Consider the following 24431-nt stretch of genomic DNA (forward strand, 5'->3'; position numbering starts at 1 on the left):
AAAAAACATTTTGAGATAAGATTATTGGAAATTATGTTTACAGTGTTTGCTAAGGTGACATCCTGATAGGCAGAATCACATTTATACCAAACCTTAGAGATAAGAAAATCATCGCAGAAATCTGACAATAATTGAAAACAAAGAGCACAAATAAAGAGCATCTCTTCTCTCGCACCTCTAACGGCCTCTGATCAAACATCCCGGCACTGCAATAACCCAGGTGCATCTGCACCCACACCTCCCAGCATCGATCTCAAGGCAATTGATTGCTAACAGAAACATCCTTTAGATCCGCTAATGAATCCTCTTTCTCTACACACTGCAAAAGTATTTAAACTCTAAAACCAAACAGATTTGTTAGTTAACAAATGTATAACGTTTATACTGTGTCCCTAGACACACGCTAACCCACGATCCCTCATTTAGGAGCCCAGTGCCGTATCCATTAGGCCACTGGGGCTCCTCCGAGCAAATACAGTAAATAGAGCCCAGTATCCATAAAGCTGCCTCAGTCACAACATCACCGCAGTGAGGTTTCCAAACCCTTGTAGGACTCTCTCGCACAACTACCGTTATTATTTATAATTATAAACATAACGATAAAGTCTTACGACTTAGCCTTTCATGTTCAAGCATTCAAAATTAGGAACGTTTCTGAAAACAGTACCAGAAAAATATATGCCACTGCAAAACAGCACATCAAAAAGAAAAGCCCCAAAGCACATGTCTTTATAAAAAGGAATTATCTATTCAGAGGAACTACAAACTTATCTCACTTTTCCCCCTCATTTTAACAATCTAATTCCAAAGTGTTTTGCTCCGGCATTTCTATTTCACGACCTCAGGAGCTCCTGGGTGTACTGATTTGCTTACAACAAGTCAAACCTCAGAAGGAAAACAATCAGCTTTTTCCACTGGAGAAAAACACAGTACACAGCTCACTTGTTTGCAGGAAATCCAGCATATACACCGGTTTTGGAGACAACATTCAAGGGTTTTTTCAAATAAAGGGTATATATGCTGGGACTAAGTTTTTCCCATAGCTGCCAAATGTACAAAATCATCAGAAGAGGCACCTGGAGATATCACTGAGGAGACAAGAGGAGAGTTGGCAGGTGCCTTTGTTTCATGTAATGGGTGCAGGTGGAAGATGAAGTGACAGATCTAACGCATTCACAGGGCCCAGCGGCAGAATAACAGAGAGGGGCTGTAATCCCAAAGTGCCCCTGGGGACGGCAGAGCCAACAAGCAGAGTAAGTGCTGCCCCGAACCCTACAGCCAACAAACCCCACTGAAACGCCTGCAAGGTCTTGAAAACGCTACCGGTTCTATGCAAAACCACGTCCTCCTTCTTTCCTGCTTACACAGAATAACCGTGAAATCTAAGGTTTTTATTTTAGCAGACTGAGCCACAGCGTTCGAGCGATTGTTACAAGCACTGGTAATCACAAGCCTTTTTTGCCTTTGAAACCTGTTGTTTGAGGCTGCAGAGTATGAGCGCGCTGTGTGCACCTCGGCCAGGACACGGCTTGGGTCCGAGTGAAAAAGGCTCCGGGCACTGAAGACGAAGCACTTTGGGAAAAAAGACAGGAAGATAATCCCGAAGCAGCAGTTTCTCTCAAAGAAAACAGGTGATGAGGGCAAGGGATGAATACTCCATTTGACCAAAGATGAAACAGCATAGAAAATGAACTAAATCCTGCTTCTGGTTTTGTGTTGTCCGTGCTCCTAGGAAGGAGTCACAGGCTTAAATAAAAAAGCTTTAATCGAGCAGATGTTTTGCGGAACAAAGAGGCCGTAAATTTTATTAGACTGTCAGTGCTCTGAACGCAATCGGTCCAGACCAGCGCGTCACGTATTACCCAGAATAACAGCAGAAAGTATGGAAAATGAACATGATTGAGTTGCTCTTAAAAGCAGCTGAAAGTCTGAACCGAGCAGCGCACATTCGCATCTCTGTGTGTTTGTCTGCGAAGAAAAGAAAGGGCAGAATTTTAAAATGCAATTAAAATTGGAGAAGAAATGATGATGGTACAAGTGAGCGGCCCCATGGTTTCAGCAGAGCAGAATCGACGTTCAGGGGCTTTTCTGCTTCATTTGGTCGGGTATGTCGGAGGTTAAAGGGAAGCTCATTTGATCCGGACTCCTCAGCCAGTGCCGTCATGTCACAGAATCACAGATTAACTAAGTTAACTCTTACATTTCTTACAGCTTCCCAGAACTTTATGATTTTCAAAACATCAATGTTGGCTGCACTTGTTATTTAAAAGTACAACTAGTCTATCGGAAGAGTTTACATGTAGATAAATAATCATTAAGACGTATTGCACATACCCAATCTCAGTCTTGAAAGTGAAATGTCTTCGGTAAAAAATGAAACACATTTATTTTATTTGTAACTAATATACCTTAAAAGTGAAGCAAATATTGATATTCTAGACACAAGAGCCAAGATCTATAACTAACTGGATAAAATGCCTGCTGTTTGCATTTAGTAATCATACTCTGTTTTTATAACTAGAAACAAGATTCATTGAAGTCTATAATTCACCAGCCTTTTTTGCCGTAGTGTTTTACTACAATACCATTATCCTGCCATATTCGATTTTACTGTATGTGTACAAGTCCCATAAATACACAAGCCTATGTAAACCAGGCAGCAACGACTCTCACTGCTTTTGGAATACTCGCAGCTTTTGAATTTTATGTGGGTTTCACATTTTGTTGATGCGTTTGCAATGGAATATATACTGCCCAGAAGAGAAATGATTTTACATTTCCATTAAAAGCTATAGCGGTAAATAAAGCGTCGGAACTCATGCAGATATTCACGGGAACATCTACAGCAGTCCATTAAAATGTCAACATCAGTGTTAAACATTTGAAAAAGTAGCGCTGGATACAGCACATGTAAAACTTAAATTTATGCATATATTAAATAATAAAGATATTTTAGAGTATTCCACAAACCTCTGCAGAGCACTCAACACAAGTTTACATTCATCAGTAATAGTTTAGCACAACAGCTGCCCTTTTATTACAAAAAAACCCTACAACAAAACACCAGAATCAGACGGTACATGTGGAAAGAGCTGCAAGTTGCCACTAATGCTCAAATACCAGCTCCTCAGAGATCTCGTCTCACAGAGTATTTATTTCTAATAAGAGGGCTTTAGGATACATTTCCATGTCAGGTCCTGCTCAGCTTTGCAGCTCGTGCATCTCAGTGCGCTCAGCGCCGCGACCCGGCGGCGTTCCTGTGTCGGGAAGGGTGCCAGCGCCCCGCACACATCCTGCAGCCGGGGCCGAGCGCTGAGCGGGGGCTGCTGAGCCAAACGCTGCGCTGCCGCTATTCATTCGAGAGCCTGGCGTCTATAAACACTCATCTCTGATATCAAGGCTTCTAAGGCACTTCGAAGGAAAAGTATAAATCCACAGTAACTACCACCAATGGCAGAATTCATTAAATTCGCCACAGGCCACTGTCTGCATTTCCACGGCAGTTTTAGCAGGTGCTCGTTTTACAGGATTACCAGCTTCACACCCTGCTTCAAACTGAAGACCTACTAAGTTCCCATTAAACCCAGGTCTCCAGAAGGTGACAGATTCTCCTGATGGTGCATTTCAGTACAAAAGATGGAAGCTCACTATCCAGTTCAATACACGTTTAAAAACCTGATTATCAGGTCCACTGAATTAAAGAGGAACAGCCTATGATGACTGGAGAAATGTAAAGCCCTTTTATCAGTGGGGGAAGCCTCAGCAGCAATGTGCCCCCAAGATACCACAACGAAAGATTGCTGGCTACAAAAGCAAGCGCTGCTTCTGCTCCTGCTCCAAACCCGTCAGTTTATTCTCTGAAGCACTAATAAAGTACAACATTCAGAACAGAGATTATCCTAAACTTAATTAAGTGGATATTGACCGGGTATTTTCAAGGTTGCAGTTCAAGCCTGGTTTGCCAAGAGTCGCGGGGTGCAGCATCACGACCATCAAGGACCAGACAGTAAGGAGGAATTAGCGTCAGTGAACCAAGGAGGATGTTGTAATTTATCCTGTTTGCTGACTCTGGTGCAAACCACCAGGATCTATTAGTCACATTGATTGCAGATGCTACACCTAAGCTGGTACAAAGCTGCATAAAATGACAGAATCAAGTTGTCCACATTCTTCACTGTTTCACTTTGGAAGTAAATGATTGTGTCACCGAGAGGCAGCGACTCCAGTGCTCAGTATGTTCGTAAAATTAATAGAAAGAAAAATATCCTTTGGCAAGAGTAGAGGAAAACACTAAGGTGTGATTAGGGTTACCAACCTGCCAGTGTTACGGATATGAAATCTTAGCAAAGTTGCTTTATATAGTCAAGGTAATAGGTACGAACAGCACTGTATCATGTTAATGGCAGGACTGTAATCCACAGAAAGCAGCAGTACAACATGTATTTCTCAAGGATGAGGGCTTAATACCTATTAAGAAACTCACAGCTTGCAACCCTGTTGCTTTGCACTTTGTGTATTGATTTAAAGCTGAGGTTTGTAAAACGCAGCTGGGTGACCTGGCCTGGCTGGCCCGGCACCAGACACACCGAACTCCTTTGAACGTCTTTGTGAACCTACAGGCAAAAGGTTACAGAACCGTAGATAACGGGGTGGCAGCTGAAACTCCCACACATTTTCACACACCCACTCATTTTCATCATGCCAGTGAAAATCAGAAATAGTCCCTGTGATACCTGTGGAGCGAAAGGGTTTCAGCAATACAAGAATCAGGCCCAAGGTGCCCACCTGGCAGCCGAGCAAACATAACCAGCAGGCACGGACTCATCAGTTTAGCTGATTCCCACACTGTACAACTGCATCGTTGCATACACTCCGAGCTAAATGAGGCCTCTATTGCACACAATTAATAAACATATCTATGGGGAGAATCTGTTGTGGGGATTGAAAGCCAGAACTGTCTCTTCTCTAGGCCAACTCTGCATCAATAGTGAAAGAAATGGCTCCGGTCCCATCCAGCCTGTGCCAGCAGAGACTCTGTTATATTTAAATCAACATTCACCGCAGCAGGGGATTATCAGATGCTCTACTTAAATGCTGCATTTTCTTTTTTATTTTGATGCTTAACTCATAAAACCCCTGAATTTATTTGGGTCGGGTGCCGCTGCCTGCAAGCACAGCTGCTCACCAGCTCCCTTCTGCTCGCCACGTGAATGCATGAGAAGAGGATTTCAAACCTTTCCCAGCGTGCCCAGTGTCAGGATGCGGGTTCTCATCGTCTCTTGCTGCTGTGGCGATGCAGCCAGGATGCCCCGAACCCTCAGCACCCTCCCAAGGCTGAGATGTGCAGGATGTTCCCTTCTCAGAGAGGCAAACTCTGGAGGTGGGAAACCAGTTTAGACACATTTAAACTATGGATCCAACCCTTTAATCCATATTCTCCTAACTCCTTTTGTACATACTGTGTGCAGAAATATAAGCATATAAGCAAACAATCTGGATCTTTTATTTGCTGCTGGTGATGAGATACGGAAGCCTTATTCATTCTGGAACAGAAGAAGAAACAGGAATTTCTCCCAGCAAAACTAAACTTGATCTAGAGGAATCCTCTCTAGAGAACCTCTCGGGGGGGTTTGGTCTTGATCTCGTCCCTGCAGTCCCACCCCAAAATGGATTTAAAACAAAGGATTAGTACTGAGAGGCAGCAGCGGCTCAGATGCTGCCGGCACTGGCCCCTCAGGGCTCTCAGGTGTGGGCCCCCAATGCTATAACTTGGTTCAACCCTTTTCCTGCACACCAGCACAGACAGGGGCTGCCACTGATGACACAAAATGGCATAAATGTGCCTGGGAAATGCTGCGATATTTAGTAACAAGTACCTCTGGCTACCAAGAACTGCTGAGGTCCACTCACTTTTGAACAGAGAAACATCAGCAGTGGCTAAAATCACTTAGTGAAAATACCTGAGGAGCGACTAGAAACCTGGACAGGAATAATGGGAAAGGACGGCGGTTCCTCCTGGTGATTCTGCGGAACCTGTGATGTTGGCCACCACTCCAAAATACCCCTGCTCACCACTTCTTACAGGACCAACGACAGGATATTTCAGATGAAGCTACAGTGCACATCAAGAACATTCACTTTGAATGCTTCCATCCTTAGATTGAAGATATCTCCAGCTCCTCCAGGCTGCAGAAAAACAATTCCAGAGATGAAGATTTATGTTCTTGATAAAGGGGCAGGCTCACGTAAATTATTGAGCTGAACTTAAATTTCGTTCCAGTTGTGGAGTGCCTGCCCCTCTCTGAGCTGCACTGCATGGTGAGAGGTTGGACTGCGTCAGTCACCCACGGCCACTATCAGAAAGAACTCGCTGGATTAACCGGGGACTGTGGCAAGCACAGGAATGTGCTCTCTGGGAAAGGAACATGCCCGAGCTCCTGCGCTTGATGGAGCAGTCAGAGTGCTGCTAAGGGATTCAGGCAGACACTGGCGTGTAACACGGGAGGGCTGGAGTCTCCTGCCCATCTTGTTCCAGTTGACATTTCCAGGTCCATGCAGAGTACGGATTAGAGGAACAAACAAACGGAAAACAACAATGCCACAATTAGCATCTATTTTGCATCTAATGAAACAGAAGACGAGCTCCTTTGTTCGTAGTTATTTCAAGCCTTATGTTTTCATCTAGGGCCTCATCCAAACTCTAATGAAATAAATTCTTGGATCAGAACCACAGCTTTGTTGCCAGCACTGGGTTTTGAAGCCTTCTACACTTCTCAGTACCCACGTAACGGTTATTGAACAAGACTTTCTGGCTATCTCAGTTATTTCTCATCGACATGTTTAACAGGGCGGATCATCTTTAACTTGAAAACAGCAGAAGAGGCAGTAACCTCAAGTTACTGCCACAAACCAGAGCCATTCCCTATTGGAATCTGGTCCCCATTTCTAAAGACACCAAATTCTTTCCAGCAGACTGTTTGCCTTGCTGAGCACAGAGTTCACCTTGCATCCTGAGCCTTATGTGAAATTTAATTGTCCAAAGCAAATATGACCTGTTAAGATTTACAGGCTTTATTAGCAGCAATAACAATTTTATATCAACATCAGTAAATCGGGGTTTATTGAGAACTCTGCAGTGTTTATCTGTAGAAAGCAATTAACATGTCAGGTTTTCATTAGATATAATTCCTAACCTTCATAGAAGACATCCTGTTTAACTGTTGAGTGTAAAGCAGTGTAGTTTGAATCATTCTAAAATTCTCAGTAAAATTCAAAAAGTGTTGACTGAGAATCCCCAGTTTTTCCCAAATGGCTGAATTCCAGCAAAAAGAACATTTTTGGTTATTTAGCTATACAGAACCTGGGAAACAGCCAGACGGATGCAGTCCGTTCAGCCAACCGCACTGGTTGGTAGAAGTGCACCTATCGCAATTCATTTCCTTTGGTCTCAAAGACAACACGTGTTTTCTGTTTCAGCCTCACCTCGGCGGCGGGGACCCCCTCGGGCGGCCGGCAGTGCAGAACGATCATCCCTTCGATGGGAACCTCCTTCCCTTGGGGGTCTTGCTCAAAGTTTTTCCGTAGATCTGCAGAGTTCAATGCAATAATTCATTATACCTCCAACACCCTTCCCCCGCGCGATCCCGTGTAGGCTGCAGAACTGAGCAATAGCACCGCTTTGCCGTGTTGGGGTTTTTTCACACAGATAACCAATATCTTTTCCAGTATCCTATTTAAGGAGTCATTCATTAACATTTAGGCTGCAGTTGTGCCTACAAATGCCTTTATTAGGATGAATAATGGAGTAAGATCCATCTCATTTTCTCTGCACTCCACACTATCATAAAGAAATACTTACCTGCTTTTTCAGAGAAATATCAAGTGCTGTAATGCTTTGGACTTGACTCACAATTCAGAATCTCTAGGCGATTCATTTAATCTGCCCGAGTGCTAACACGTCCCATCATCTCCGCACTCCAGAACTGCTGTTCTTTCCATCAAACCCGTGGTTTCGGGTGAAAGCAGCAGAGTGAGTGGCCGGGGCGGGAACACGGTTCGGGTGCAACGTTCCACCCCTCAGTCCATCCCCCTCAGTGCCCACAGGGTCCACATGGGATCTGTGGTTTTGGAGGCAGCTGAGGACGTGGTTTGCAGACCTGGTACCACAGTGGTGGGTCTAAAAGTCCCAGCACAGGGCCCCACCTGCTTCTGCTCATTCCGATCTTTACTTGCATTGCCATATTATGGGGTTGGGAAATCACAGTGTGGAGAGAAGTCAATAAAAATTCAATTCAGAATAACAGTCCTTTGCAGCTTAGCAATACGGGGGAATTATTAGCTCATTCAATGTTATGACAGTTAATGCAGTAAAGTAAAAAACTGAATTTACACGTGTTTACACATTCAAACTAAGTCAGCCAACAAAAGTCCTGTCGTTTATGAAATCAAGGAGTTGTGACACCATCCTGTTACTAATCTCAAACGTTGTCCTGTTCAAGGAGCACAAATGCAGACAGTTACTCACAAGCGATGCGGACAGACGCCTTCCTGCTCTTGGAGGTCCCCAGGTGGCTCCACGCCACACACTGGCACCAATAGTCTTCTGGCCCATGGAAATCTTCCACCTGCTGTCTCGTCACGTTGATGAAAACCTCTCGGACTTTCAGTCCTGCAGGGACAGACACGGCAGATGAGCGGACGCGCGCTGAGGCACCCGAGCGCAAAGCTAAGGTCGGCCAAACCTTTTCTTTAATTGAACAATTCCATTTTTAATCAAAGCAAAGCTTTAATTACCTTGACAATAATATATTGCCCTTCAGACCAGAAACATTTGCTTCAGACCAAACTTGAATGTACATCCAAGACATCAAGAAGCCTTGTAAACCTGACATTTTATACACTTGGAACATTTGCTGTATCTGTAATTACCTTTGCACGGCAGCCTTGGGGAGAGGAAATATAATCCAAATCTGGGTTAGAAGGCATTAGGAAGCATTTGAAAGAGCTAGTCAGAAAAACGTTAATCTGAAAATAGAAAACACTTATGCCTGCTACTTTCTTCTTTCTCCTCCTGTGCAGTCTCAAGATACTTATTTCCCCTTCACTGGAAATGAATGAAAACTCAATCCTAAAATATTGTGTGCCTGTGAAGTTTATAAAGCAGCAAGAAACCCAAACTCCATAAAAATTGCCTTCCACTTAATCTCGGGCATCATTAGGAGCTGGTATTTCACTGGGAGAGGTGCTGGGAGGTGAGCAGGAGAGACGGGCCCTGGGCAACTGGGGATGGACAGACAGCACGGACATACAGAGCGAGAGCCGGACAGACAGAGCGAGAGCCGGACAGACAGCGCAGACATACAGAGCGAGAGCTGGACAGACAGAGCGAGAGCTGGACAGACAGAGCGAGAGCTGGACAGACAGCGCAGACATACAGAGTGAGAGCTGGACAGACAGAGCGAGAGCTGGACAGACAGCGCAGACATACAGAGCGAGAGCTGGACAGACAGAGCGAGAGCTGGACAGACAGAGCGAGAGCCGGACAGACAGCGCAGACATACAGAGTGAGAGCTGGACAGACAGAGCGAGAGCTGGACAGACAGAGCGAGAGCCGGACAGACAGCACGGACATACAGAGCGAGAGCCGGACAGACAGAGCGAGACCCCGGTTGCTGCTGTGCCAGCAAAGGGCACTTTTCCTGCTTTCCCTGTAGCCCGTTTCTTGCCATATTTCACAATGTCATGACAAACCTGTGGTTGCTTCCTAAGTTGTCTCAATATCACTTCGGTCACTCAAATATTTATTGACTCAGTAATAAACAAATAGAGGTTTCCTGGTTGGTTTTATTTGCGTTTTTTAAAAATATCTTGATGTGGTTTCCAACAAAACTGTTCCTACAACAGCCCTTTGTTTGCTGTGAAACGGACGCGGCAGTTCCGTCAGAACCTCTGTTAGGGTAGAATATTTTCCAGCCCAGCACTTCTTTTTACTGACACATTATTTAATTTATCTATATATCAGCCTGTCTTTTCTGAAGCAACATATAACGTGGTTTGAATCAGGCGAACAAACAGCACATGATTTTGAGGAGCTGGTGGTTCAGCATTTTGAGAATGGCTCAGGTAGGAATTCAGGTCCTTTTAAAGGTCTCCCAATTTGCCAACAGACAAAATAAACGCATCCGAAAGAGCAGAATCACCAAATTGTTGAGGCTGGAAGGGACCTTGGAGAACATCGAGTCTTTGGGGAAACTTATGTCTTGTTTATGGAGAAAGTACACCTATTTTCATTTGTTTTAGAGACAACTACAGAAAGCAAACATTCAGGAACAGAGCCATATATTCATTTATCATCAGTGTATTTCACCAACGAATATACTCACCTACCCTCTGCATCCCAAGAAATGACAGAAAAGTTGTTCATAGGAAATGACACAGAACGAAAACCAGGCACGTAGTAAACAAGAGCGACATTTTACCTGTGACTCGTTAACTCTAATAAGCACTGCAAGTCCAGCCCTTTAAATTATTGTGCAAATTATAACCATCATCTTTTGTTACCCAGTGCAGCCTTACAGAACGTGAACTGATGACTCTGGAACTCATATGCTAATGTGCTTTCTGCACTGCTGGCTGCTTCAGCTGCAGACAGACTAATGCTGCCAGCAGATGAATAATTGCTCTCGTGTACCGCACAGAACTCGGCATTTGTCAGCTTTATTTGTTTAAATGAGAGAACACTGACAGCAGTTATTGCTGTAATCCCTTTATTTATCACACAAGAAAACTCTAGTTACTTTTAGCAGGTCTGATCCTCTGCTAAACCAAAAAGTTGAAAGATTTGTAAACTAATTCTGAGGTGCCTGCTGCCAATGTTCAGGCAAGAGAAACAGCAAAGGAAATTAATCAAACAGTAATTATTACCTTTCTATCCCAGTACCATCTAGCAGCTGAGGCCCCGCGGGGCAGCGCACACAGAGCAGAGCTCCTGTTCGCCACGGTCGTGGGATGAACGGGAAAGGCAAACCGGGGATTTCTGTCTCTTTCTGTGACCCAGGGAACGAGGCGGGAGGAGATGAAGTGACTTGGTCTCCAACCACCCAACCCACTGCGCTGAATTCCAACCGGCGACACTCCTGTTCCACACCCCATGTGCTCGGCCTGCACGTCCGCACCTCAAACCTCGGTGCTGCTGCTGGTATCTAAGAATCCTAATCTTACTCTATCTTTTTTTATTCTATTATTAATCCAAGGTTTAAAAAACATAATTGCAGTATTCACAAGACAGATCTTCATTAACCATATGGAAGAGAAACATTTAGGGATGACATTTCTTCTCTATTGATTCAGCAATGCCTTTAGAAGTAAAGGTTATGCTTATTAAATTATTTTTGAAAAGGTAACTGTGAAATTAAAATTCATCCAGATTAGCATTTACAAAAAGCGTTCCTATGAAATTTATTGCGAATGTGTCATTGAAAAGAGTGCCAAACACCGCTTTTAGATGTAACTTTTTAAATGGCATTCTCCCCTCTAAAAAGGGATCTCTTGTATCGACAGAGGGGATGTTGTGCACACTCTGCTGTTTCCAAGGCATGGGGTTGCCTAGCAATCTGGGAATTTAAGAAGAGGAGAAAAGCAACAACAACCCAGAATTGGGAAATTACAAGACGGTGCAACATTAAATTGGTTTGCAATAGTCATCAAGATGCTTCTAAACGAGAAAAGGTATAGGGTGTGCTGAGAGGATGATCAAATCTGTTGAGCATTTCCAACTCTCCCTTCTCACTCCCTTCGACACGCACCGTTACACGATGGGTTTCTGGTGCTGAGCTGCGTTACGTGCCAGCACCGTCCCTTGTCCGAGCCCGCGGCCGCCTCACCTGTGCTCTCGTCCATGCTCTCCTCGGACACGTGCTCGTTCTGGTGGACCCATTCACCGTTGCACTTGAAGAAGATCTGCATGGCTGGCATGGCTTTACAGCGCAAGACGATGGGGTTGCTTTTGATGATGTAGGCATCATCTGGCTCCTCCATGAAGTGAGGCAGCGTTCCAGGAGCAGATGGGATGGACTCGGGAAGGGCTTCGCTGTTATCATTTCCTGAAAGGGAAGGAAAATACACATTTTTCACGTGGTTGCGCCCTTCGTGTCATCTCATTTAACTGGTTAAAAACAGGTTGAAATCTTATTAAAAATGAATTTTGCTGGAGAAACAGCTGTAGAACAACAGCTGTCAGGACTGTGCTTCGCGAGGAACCTGACACACAAATACCAAATAACTTCAGTGTAAGGACCATCAAGAAAATTGACAGAAAAGCAGCATCAGTATCATCAGAAAACTGCATCATTGCTATTGCCGACTTTCTAGATGGGGAACTGAGGCACAGAAAGATTAAACGAGTCACTAAAGGTCACACAGACAGTCTGTGCAAGAAGTGGAAACTCAATCTTGTTCTCTTGAGTGACAGCCCAGTGCCTTAACCCCCAAAGCTTCGTTTCCTTCACTGAATGTCATTTCCTTCGGACACTGCTGCAGATTTAACAGGGATCAGAGCGGTAACCACAGAAACGATAGCTCTGAGCAGCATTACCGCAGCGCCCCGACAGCGCAGTGGGCAAACTGTGATTTCATACCCGCTTAGAGGGAGTTTTCAATATGTTTTACACCGTTCCCATTCACCACAGCCCCTTTATGCGATACAGAAGTGGAAAAGTGGTTTCTGTAGGGCCAGAAACTGCAGGATGGTGAGTTTTGTCAGCGTGGATCCCGGGCAGTGGATCCCAGGGCATCCCTGCAGCAATGGGTAACCCAAGGTGTCTCACTGTCCGGATTCCCGTGCTCACACATGGACACAGGAGCACTGCAATATAAGTTTTTCCTTTACTGTAACTCTTGTAATTGAGTCCAATCCAAGTTGTTGCTGTCAAAACCGGGGAAATCCCATTGATTTGTAGCAACCCTGGGATTTATTTCAGGAGTTTGTCAGTTTTGTGAGAAAATTCAGAGAACAGCAACAAAAATAAGTCAGAAGGGATCGATTCTGGAATGAGGATTAACAAGCACCGAACACAGAGAGCACAGCCCAGTGGGGCCAGAGGAGATGCTCTATATGCAGATGAAGGGAAAGAGGAATAGCTCAGGGCAATGTATATGTGATTAACCAAAACCAATGGCATTTAGTTAGGTGAAAGGGAAGGCAGGATGATATGAAGTAAGTCTAAAACCTTCACAGGTCCAGTAGATGATAGAATGAGAACATACTTTGTCTTTATTTCTATTAAAAATAGGTATCTCTCACTTAGCACTCAGTATATCTGTGTGTGCAAATATATACTGTGCATGTGCTGTGAGATCATTACAATTTTCAAATGAGTTCAATGTTTTAAACTACTTTATAAAATATTGCTGTTATTTTTAGCGTTTTTACTAGTGAACATTTATGCCAATTTCCATTACAAGACAACTACATCCTCTCCTCATGGAAGACGCCATTATTATCACCACTGCTTTCGGATTATAAACCCACTGTAAATTGTCGTGTCCTCTATTCCATTTCTCCCTCCACCCTTACCAAATGCAGACAGAGTTGTCTAAGGCCGGGAGCTCCGATACAGAGACTTCTGATCGGGTTCCAAACACACCACCATTTACATTCCAGTGGTACAAGAAAAACCAACCTCTAGACAAAGCAACAAACGTGATTATTTTCCCACCTTCGCTTCCTCCCACTCCGTCCCACATGCAGCAATGTGCGATTTTTGGAAGTCACTCAGATATTGATGCACGTACGAGACTTTCTTGCCCACCTGAAATCCTTTAATGCCTTTGTTATTTCCTCTAGTACACGGATTTACTGAAGCCTGCAGGGACACGGTATTTGGCAAAGACTGACAAGACAGAAACTCTGAGAATGGTCTGTAAGAAAACCTGCATGTTGATGAGCTTCACTGCAGAACTGTTCTTTAAACTCTATACATTGAAGCAGAATGCAGTTATTATTTATTCAGCAGTGCTGGTAAATGACACGGAGCTGCTCATTGGTGCGGCTGCCGCAGAGCTCCTGCTGCACAGCCGGCTGCGTTTGCCGGCCACATCCGTGTCAATACACGATACCGGTTTGTGGACAAGAACAGAGGTCTCCTCTGGCCAGAGGGAGCGCTGGTGGGACCGGGACAGCAACCACCAGCCTTTCTGGAGTTCAGACAGGGGCTCCTCCATTTTCAGCACATGTTCCACGTCACAAGTGCTGTATGTACACCTCAGCAAGCCAACTTTTCATAGCAGTGTATTAGTTTCATCACACTCTCTTGCTTCCTATGGATATAAAGTATAAACTTCCAGCAGCTGTACCATAATCCTTCTCATCAAATATTTGGGCGACAGGTGGAAAATTGTTCTGCCAGCTGAGGAAGACAAAATCCATTCCTCCTGGCAATTCTCTGCATTGAAAACTCCAAAAAAAGGAATGTACAATACGTTGTGGAAATAAATCTAAAATATTATCACACAAAAGCAGTGTGCTCGGAATCTTTACCTGCAAACTAACCCTGCTTGTCTGAATTTTAAGGGATCTCGTTTCTTCTGTGTGCATAGGACTAGATATTAAGGTGGATGCTTCTACTTGAAACGATGAGTTGTACACCTGGTTGTCCCCCGTTCGCTTTGCTTTGGTCGTGACTTTGTCACATGCATCGAGGAAGCCTGACGACAGCTCTGGGAAGCGCTGTTACCGATGTCACGTTGCAGAAGGGAGCGCGGCCAGTCTGAGAACGGCCGTGAAGAACAAGCAGCGACACCAGAACCGTGTTCCATCCATCACTTTGCTGTGACACAATTCTTTAAGGATATGAAGTACTGTTCCTTAGTGAGGATTTTAATGCTAATATGAGTGAAGCCATTTTCCCAATCCTCATTTATTCCATCTTCCCTTTTAATATCTTATGAGCTTTAGCTAAGGGTCGTATATTTCCGTTAAATCTTATAATCCTCGTTTAATCTCTGTGCACATAGCAGAAAGCAGAATTTAGTTATATGTATTTACTTATGTAAAACTAAGAAAGTTTAGAAGCGTCACACCTTTGTCCACAAATTCTGGCCTTAGCTCTTCTCTGAGTCTTCACCAGCCAGCCCAAGTGGAAGCCCTTGTGCAGAGTGCCCGATGTTGAGGGGACTCGGACAGAACCGATTCCAGCCGTACAAGCTCAGGTGGCTGATCCCATCACCTCCACAGGCCCAGAACAAACACCGTCCCCTTTCACCATCCTCACCTGTTCCAACCCCCGCCAGGAACTCACTTCGTGCTGCCCAGCGCCAGTGGGATCAGCGAGCAGCCCGCAGAGCAACGGCCGAAAGACCAAACCAACCAACCAACCACAGGAGAGAAGAAAAGCCCTTCTCCCCAGCTCCTCTTTCACTCTACAATTCCATATTCTCTTCAGCCATTTCACAAGGAACTTACAGTTCACTGAAATTCGGAACAGCAGGTTTCCGTAAGCCGCCTTGGGAACGGCTTGCAGGAGGGCAGAGCATTTATTTTCACCAATGAGGATTAATATGTTCATAAAACACTAGTGGTCTTTTCTCTGCCAACAGAGATGAATGCGTTATCCTATTGTAATCCCTTATGTATTCTAAATCTATCTATATCTAGGTTATACGTATTTATAAAAATGATATATTGCATTTATTAAATATTAAGTGGATTAGAAACTTGAAGAATCTTTCATACATTCACACATTTATTTTACAACTAGATATTTTTCTTTAATCAGTATGCAAGGAATATAAATCTTTAAAGGAAAAAAGATTCTCCAGCATCCTAAATAGCTGCATCTATAACAACAATCTCGCAGCATGCAATGTGCAGGGAGCATCAACCCAGAAGGAAAAATTACCTTAGAAATGCTGTGAGAAAACATGTAATAATACCAGACTTGTACACGTAAAGAGAATCAAATGGCTGAGGACAATGATTGTACATTTGTCTAACAAACAGGACTGAACAGGCCAAGGCCTCAGCAGGTCACTGAATGACCTCAAAACAACCCTAAAATTCTCAGTGTGTATCAAATACCTACAACCACGTGCCACCTGCGCTGGGTTCGCCTCCCGTGGCAATAGCGTTTGTTGTACAAACGTCAGTGGTTTCCTGGTAATACGCCCCATTTCTTGGGTGGTTGTAGGAAAGGGGGAAGCGTCACTACCCCACAGTGCGGATGGTGTGATAGGACCCCCCGACGTGGTGCCTGTGGGGCTCAGCACCTACGGGACCAACAGATAGTGGGGTTTTTCCATCTATGAGAATATTAGGGAAAAAATAAACCCCAACGATTTTACTAATGAGAGTGCAGCAAATAAGTAACTGCTTGGATTCCTTTCAAGGACAACACATAATTCACCAACAGAAAGTTAATTATGTTAGGATAAAGTTAATGTGCTTATTAACGCAAAAGTCAAGGGGAAATGATCATAATGTAAGTAACTTGTTTTTAAATATCACCAACTCAATTTTTATTAGGACCCAGCAATTTACAGAATATATTTGAGCCCAAATCTAAGCAGACACACACTGATAGCAGTTATCTCCTGTCCTCCTTCCATGACCCACCGCCAAGGCTGGGATCAGCTTGGAGATGCTGAGGCTGGGTTGATCAGCTGGCGAGGCGCGGGCGGGACGCGCCGGCTCCGCCGCTGCCCTCGACGGGCAGGGCTGGGATTATTGTGATGTACTCAACAGAGGAACTGCCATGGGAAAAACTAACCTGACGTAAACTTAGAACTCCAATTTGCCCATAAATGATGAGTGTAAACCAGGATCTCTCCCAAGTACAATTACCGGCTAAACGTATCTGCTTATGAAACCCTGGGCCAAACCACGGTACCTGCTGATGCAAGTACTTCTAGCTCAGCGACAAAGCAACAATAAATATAATGAATTCATACCCGGCTCACAGCTGCACCTGTGGCACAATGCTTATTCTTAGCTACAGCAGCATTTTATTTACTGAACAAGCCACAGAGCCCTTTCCTCCAGCTTAATTCACAAATCAATAGTCATTGTTCAGGCTAAAGGCTCCGATGTGCCCAAATACCAGTGGAGCTGCCGGAGGAGACGCTCACTGCTGCAAACCGGACCGCAGACAACGCTTGGGTTTGTTTGCAAGCAAGTAATGAGGCTGCTGTGCAACTGCTGATACTGCAGTAGAGAAGAGGGGGCAAAAATAACCCCCCCACACACCAAACCGATCTTCTCGTAAAACTACTGCAGCATCAGAGCCGTTCTGCAGCTAAACGGCAGTTTAATTTCTTTTGTAAATGCTGGCGGGTAAAACGTCCCACCTTTCTTCTTCCACCGCCAAATGACAATGTGTCTTCAGCTACAACAAACCTCAAGGCACAGTTTGTAAATACGCAAACATCCACAGCAAGTCGTTATTTCTAAATTCAGATAAAAAATAGTGTTATTTTATAAAAAAGTATGGAGAACCTACCCGTGATTTTCCAAAGTATTCTAGAATTGGACGTGTTCATATTAGGATTTTCGTATGAATAAATACTATCGCTTATCTCCTCTTCCTTTGAGAAAGAGCATAAAGACCTCAAGGTTTGTGCTCAAAGTTAGAAAGCCAATTTCTTCCCTTGTACTTAATATTTAGATAAAAACCTGTCCTAAAACAATGAGAAAAGCCTTGAAAAAGATGAATTGGTTCAATGTAAGTTTCTACGAACCCAGCTCAGATGTACTTGGTCAAAAGGCTCGGTCTAGAACTTGCTTGCTGTAAGATCAGTGGAGCTGCCCCACTGTGGAAGCAATGCCTGGTTTGCCATTAAAACCTCGCAAGATTCTGGTTTGATCCCAGGTAACACAAGGCAGCCATCCAAACCCGCGCGGATTTCAATATATACAGGATTTGTGATAGCCAGGGATAAGACAACAAGATCCCGAGCGGGACGCAGCGAGGGACGTCAGCACATCAGCCTTATTCTGCTCAGAAATAGCTCCTGTGCCCACGTGCGCTGCTCCTGGCATCACCAGGAACATTGTTCCCATTTGAAAAGCCGGCATTTTTCATTTCTTTTCTTCCTTTGCCTTGCACAGTCACCTTGCTGTGAATCAAACTCAAATATCAGTCACTGTCATAAGGAAATTATAGCACGGGCAAAGAAGTGAGTAGTGTTTAAATCATTAATATCTGAATAGACAATAGCACAATTCCCAATACAAAAGGAGCTTACCCTCCCACACGGTCCCTTTTTTTAGCCATAGCCAGTTACCCAATACATGAGTAATGTGGAACGAAACATGAATCACAGGGTTTCTTTGGGTTTATTTAAAGGTATTGTTTTATAAAGGTATGAAGTAAACTAAAACCAGGACCTAACCTGAGGCAAAACAGATATGGGGACTTAAGCCCCAAAGCCAACAGAACCCAACTAACCTGCAGCCTTCACTCGGCTATTTCCTACTGACTATTCCACCTCAATGCTCAGCAGAACGCTCGGGTCCGTTCTGCACCTTCCCCGCTCCAGGAACCACGGGACCTCTGCTCTCAACAAAGGGCTTTCCATTGACACCCGTCAATAGGCTGAGCTGGGTTTACTCACCTTGATATCACTATTTTGGGAGGCTAATCTTAAATCAATCCAGGTTTTACTATTATTCTGCTGAAAATATCCTGTAGCTTTACTGGCCGGTTTGATTAAGCCAATAAATCCATAACGTCATAGCCTAGGGTAAGCAGATGTGCTCTGCAAATTCATCTTTTACTGCAAACAGTATTTGCAACTTTAAAACCTTAGTGGATGTCAAGGTATGACTGGGGCTATTTTCCTATGCAATGCAGCTTAAAATTTGCAACAGACACTAGTAAAATACCTGTATCGTGTATACTATGTATACACATGGATACTCAAATAAGAAAAAGCTTATCAGATATGATGTTCAGCCAGGATTCCAGAACCTGAAGTCTTACATATACTAACAGTGAACATTAAACAAACACACACAACCCACACAGAGAAGAGACATTACAGACATAGAAGATGAAAAGAGATGCGTTCATGAGAATACGTGTTAGCACTGCCCTCCCTTTTCGAATTAATTGCTATCCTAACCTGACGCAACTAAAATTGAAACAGTAAAATATTCCAGCACATTGTAATATTCTATACAGACCTGTGAGGCATTTCAATGTCTTTATGTTACTATAGTTCTCGTAAGCTGTTTTCTGTGCTGGAACATGGTGAGATTTCTGTACTGCCCTCCAGTTAATGGTTTGAACAAATAAATATTTTGCAATTCTTCTCGAGTAACTAACTCACCTCAGTTTTCTGTGTCTTTTATTATCTGGCAGCTACTGCCTGAATCATGAACTTAAACCGCCTGTTATTCAGCTACTGGTAGGGGAAGAAACAAAAGAACCCCAAAACAAAGCAAAAGAGAAAACAAACAGGAAGTTCTCTCAAGGAGCTCCCACAGCTGACACTTCAGTGCAGCAGAGATTAATGATCTTCAAAACCTGACATTTTCCATCTCAATCGCTCGCTACTTCGCGGTTTTCAAAGCGAAGGGCAGCGGAGGCCCCGACTGCTCTTGTCGTGTTGAACAGCTGACGTTTCCAGCTCGGCTCTGCTGCGGGATGTTCCGCTGCAAACACGCGCTTTCGGGTGACACTCGCAATCTGTATTTGAGCACGTGATCCATTTATGTCTATTAACTGCATTTTCATGTACTGACATCTTTACTGGCATATACACACCTTGGGGTACCAGAACTCAGTATTCCCAGTGGCACAGCTCACCCGTACATGAATTTCATTGGGTTCAACTTCGCCTGTGTGTTTTCAAGCAATTTCACAGAATCACAGCATCCCAGAATGTCAGGGGTTGAAGGGCCCTGGAAAGCTCATCCAGTGCAATCCCCCCATGGAGCAGGAACACCCAGATGGGCCAGATCCCCCCTGGTACGAAGGTGCATAGCTTCATTTAGTAAAGAACCGAACACACGAATCTTTGTATTATCCACAGACAGGTTTATGGATTTATATAGATCTATAATTGGCTTCAACACCGGACCCGACACTAAATCTGAAATCTGTCAGAATCTCCATTATGAGCCACACACAGCCTGAGCGTAATGCAGCAGCGAGAGGAGCTGCCAGGGCTCGGCGCTCGAGCCGGGCTTGGACACTCTCCAATTACACCAAAAGCTGTTTTGTCAACGCAAGAGGAATAAATCAGAGCAGATGTATTTCACCTTCTCAAAAGCCAAGCAATCAGCTCATCCATCATCTTCCATCAGTGAGAACTTTGGTACATAGAAGCGGAACAGGAGTCGATAAAATACGCTTAAATACCACCCAGGCTGTTCCTTGCTGTGCTTTTAATTTGGTAAATAAAGGCGTTCCGCTCGAGCGTTGGCCGCGATGCAGACGTTAGCGCTGCCGTGCGAGCGGATCTCTCACCGTAACCACCTGGGAACCGCCCGCCCAAACCTCCGCTGCTGCATTTCAGACCCCCAAGGTGCACGGGGGCAAGAAAACTCTGCAGCTAAAACTATAACCCTCGTTAGGGTTTATTTAATCTGTTAACTACACAAACAAGAAACGTGTGTCTTACAGGCAAGAAGCAAAAGTGTAATAATATCCAGGAAATCTGGTAGAATATACTGGTAATTAAACTGAGTTTAGCCCCAAAAGGCACATTCTGCCTCCTTTTTGAGGCTTAATTAAGAATAATATAAAAGGAAAAAAAATCACCATGAAATCACCATGTATGAATTAAGCAGTATGGGCAAGAAAAGGGGCTATCTATGTCTCTTCTTTAATTAAGAACTGTCAGAGGTGAGGAATGAGTATCCTTTTGGATTTGCTTGCAAAGACTGGGCACGAGTAGATTAAGCAGCATAACTACAAGCTATTCCTAGGGTAGAAACAGCTTTACTTGCGACGTGACATCCTGCCTGTCCCCGGGGAGGTGGTAAGTCCCTGCGGGGCTCAGTATTAGCCCACAGGACCGTACGCCCCAGGGGAGCACACAGGCGTTTATGCACCAGCAAAGGGCGTTTAGCGCAGCGCAAGGTGGAACGTAAATAAATAGGACGACGGAGGAAACAGCAGCACTGTCAGGACAGGGATTTATCGCAGGGTCGCTACAGTTCATTAGCAGCACCCACCACGGAATAAGTGTCTTCCCGTCCTCCTTCCCACCACGTTGCAGCTGTTCTGGCCCTGCTGAGCAACGACATGAAAGGTTCTTTCTGCAACTGCTCAACCAAGATGCAGAAGCGTCTTTGAAAGCTCACAACTGCTTACTTGCTTTATATTGCTGGCAGATTTCATACATAAATTAGCTGATGTTATGGATGATTCAAGAATAACTTCTTTTTATTCCCCACATGCTTTCCTATTATGCTTAGTAATGCACTACACAAAACACCAGCATTGTCAAGCACCATAGGGAAAAGTAATAAAAGTATCAGTAGGGAAGTAGCAAAATGAGAAAAAAATGCTCAGCAATCCTTAATGAGGTCCTTCTGGTCTCCAGCTGAAGTTCCAAGAGCAAGGCAGGGAAGTGCCATATAATTGTTACTCTTTTTTTCAAGTTAGAAGTCCCCAAATATACACTTGATCAAACCTCGCTCTTTCAAGGTAATGACATACAGTTTCTTTTGCAAGAGATTTTTATGTCAGAGAGTAATCTAAGTAACAAATCCCATCTTTCTTATTTTTATTACATTTCAATGTGAACTCTGAATTTTCAATGAGCCTGATGTTTGCAATAGAGACAGTCCCGCTTTTCTTTAATCTTCCTTCCTGGTTCAAGAACAGAGATTTTTCACCCCGGTACCACAGCTTTCTAACCGGCAGCCGCATCTCTGTAGAGCGGGAAATGAGTATTTCAAAGACAAAAAAGAGTAAGAAGGAGAACCACAGTCCCAGTCTCCTGGCTGAGTAAACTTGCCCACGAAACTACTGAGCAGGCGCTTGCTCTGTTGTGCAAGGGACAAGCCAACAGAATAGCTGGGGCTGTAAAACCTGCTGGAGAAGATCAGGTCAGGAAAAGCGAGATGCAGCCCTGTCTGGAGCCACGGGGAGCCGGGGACCACACAGCGCACATTAGTGTGCTGGGGAATTCTGCCTGAAATGCTGAGTTCTGAAGCTGCGGGTGTTGGGTCAGGAATTCGCTTTTCTTTCCCCTCGCCCGCTGGGCCTGTTCTACTTGAACCCGTTCCACATTATGTGCTTAACAAAACATGAATTGAACAGGAGAAAGAGGAGGCTATTCCAGGTGAGGCAAGCAGGAGATCAATTCAACTTCTCCACACTCCAAGACAATAACCCAACCTCTGAACTTCTCCTGTTGCAGTGACCACGGGGCTTTTTGTGCTTTTCGTTCCCAACAAGCCTGGCACGGGGCGCTGGGCCAGCGGTGATCCTGCAGCGCCGGACAAGCAGAAACAGTACCTGCAGTTACCAGCTATTTCTTGCACTTAAAGCACGATTTGTCGTTTCCTGTTCTACAAGGCAAATACCCTTCACAAAACCACGGGCTCGACTCAGCAATCCAGGCTCAGCACCTGCACACGCCGTTGGGGACAGATTTTCGCCCCATACACTGAAGTTCTGCCCCAGCCATCCCTCCTCCTGCTGCTCCACAAACCTTCCTCTTCGCCTTCCGTTTGTTCTTCCATCCCCTACAGCTCGTTATTCCCGCTCTTCCTCGCGCCCTGGGAAGCAGTCACACTCACAGTCCTTTTTATTTCTTTCTAAAAGCAATATAAATTTTTATGTCTTCCCCTGTAGTGATATAAACAGGGAAAGCTAAACACGGATGCTCTTGGAATTCAGATGGCCTGGCCCAGTTTGTTACCTAAAAGTCAAATTTTATGGGAACTATATTATCCCTGTGAAATATCAGCTCCTGGTGATGACACAGCAGGTAATAAACCCCCTCCTACTGCCGGATCACAGTTGGGAGCTATTAAAGAACAGGGGGCATGGAAAGGATGGGAGTGCAGGAGAGAAGAAGCACACAAGAACTGCTGCCTTTTCATATTCATTAGTGTTAAATTGAGGCACATAAAGGCGTTTTTCAAACTTCATAAATACTCCTGACAACCTCTGGTGCACCTGGAATTCAATAATCCCGCTGCCGGGGCAGGACGGCGTGTGGGTCGGGAATGAACTCTGCGGGTCAAACGCATCAGAAACCTCCTGGCCCCGCTCTGCCCGGTGTGGAGAGCCCCCGGCGCACCGCGTCGGGGCTTCGTTATACCAGGGTTAGGACCAAAGGCCAACACAAGACTTGGCTTCAGTATCTCCATCAGAATCTACCCCACAGAGTGACGCTTCTCCTAGAGCCCACATGCTTGATTAAAATTTTGAAACCTGACATTTAATGCTGGATAAAAAAGTGAATTCTCTCCCCTGAACAAAAGACTTTCTTAAAAGGAACTAACTAATTTGCAATGATATTTTATTCTCTTGCACAGAACACTGTTACAGGTTTTCAAGTGGCTTCTGATAGCTGCCACTTCTGTATCGAGATAATGTCTCACCATTTCATACTGGTTTCCTTTGCAAGACAAGAATAGCTATTCTGCGTGCAACACACCACAATGTTCTCATTGCTTTTGCCATCTTTTTTCCTGATAACATTCCTTTCAGTGCTGTGTTGGCAAATGCAGAATATGACCTGTCTGGAAGTTATATTCTGTTTAGCTTCGGCACATTACAGGTACATCAGACTACAGGTTTTGATCTCAGCACAGTTGCCTCAGGTTGTGTTGCCCTGTTATTCATGGCTGGGTAAAGAAGAACCCAGGTCCGCAGCTCGTGTGCAACCAGCGCCACCCAGCCCCAGCTTCACAGGGACCAGACATCCAAAACCAACCCAACCCCGTGTGTTATCAGTAACGCAATTACCGCGAACTTAGGAAATTGCACTTTGGTTATAGCTGAAGAAAACTTCGCATTTTCCTGTCCTTTGAAGTCTCTGTGTCACTCAGCATTTCATCCAGCCTCAAAAACCACCAAGGCTCTGCAGTTCCTTAGAAATGGAAAGCATTGATCTCCTGCTATTCAAAGTTTACTCGGACAAAAAATGTCCTCAGTTTCCAGCATTCATCATCAGTCTGGTATTCATGGGAATAAAGTATCTGCAGACAGCAAATTCTGGGATATTTCACATTTCACAATGGGTGTAAATAGTAGCCCTTTGAACAGAATGTACACCGGACAGCTGAAGATCTAATTTTCATTTTCTAATCAGGACATGGCAATCAATTACATCATTTATTCTGCAACTAAGTACAATCCCACCCCTTGTATTTGTGCTGTGCAAATGGGTCCCATGAATTGTAAAGAGTTCACAACAACTGGAAATCAGCCCACAACACCCCACGTGTTTGAAGGTCTGGAAAGTCCTCA

General features: G+C 44.4%; 1 protein-coding gene across 4 annotated transcripts in view; it reads right to left on the reverse strand.

The window, feature by feature from the left end:
- Nucleotides 1–24431, reverse strand: part of UNC5D (unc-5 netrin receptor D) — a 120960-nt gene that overhangs the window by 31258 nt on the left and 65271 nt on the right. For all 4 annotated transcript variants that reach the window (XM_065040881.1, XM_065040883.1, XM_065040882.1 and 1 more), the window contains 3 exons: nucleotides 11883–12101; nucleotides 8525–8668; nucleotides 7483–7586 (listed from right to left, as the gene is read on the reverse strand). In XM_065040881.1, the coding sequence (XP_064896953.1) occupies nucleotides 7483–7586; nucleotides 8525–8668; nucleotides 11883–12036 (402 nt within the window). In that variant the 5' untranslated portion in view covers nucleotides 12037–12101. The remainder of the gene's footprint in view (nucleotides 1–7482; nucleotides 7587–8524; nucleotides 8669–11882; nucleotides 12102–24431) is intronic.

The sequence above is a fragment of the Columba livia genome, chromosome 25 (assembly GCF_036013475.1).
Source record: "Columba livia isolate bColLiv1 breed racing homer chromosome 25, bColLiv1.pat.W.v2, whole genome shotgun sequence".
NCBI classification, from domain to species: Eukaryota; Metazoa; Chordata; class Aves; order Columbiformes; family Columbidae; genus Columba; species Columba livia.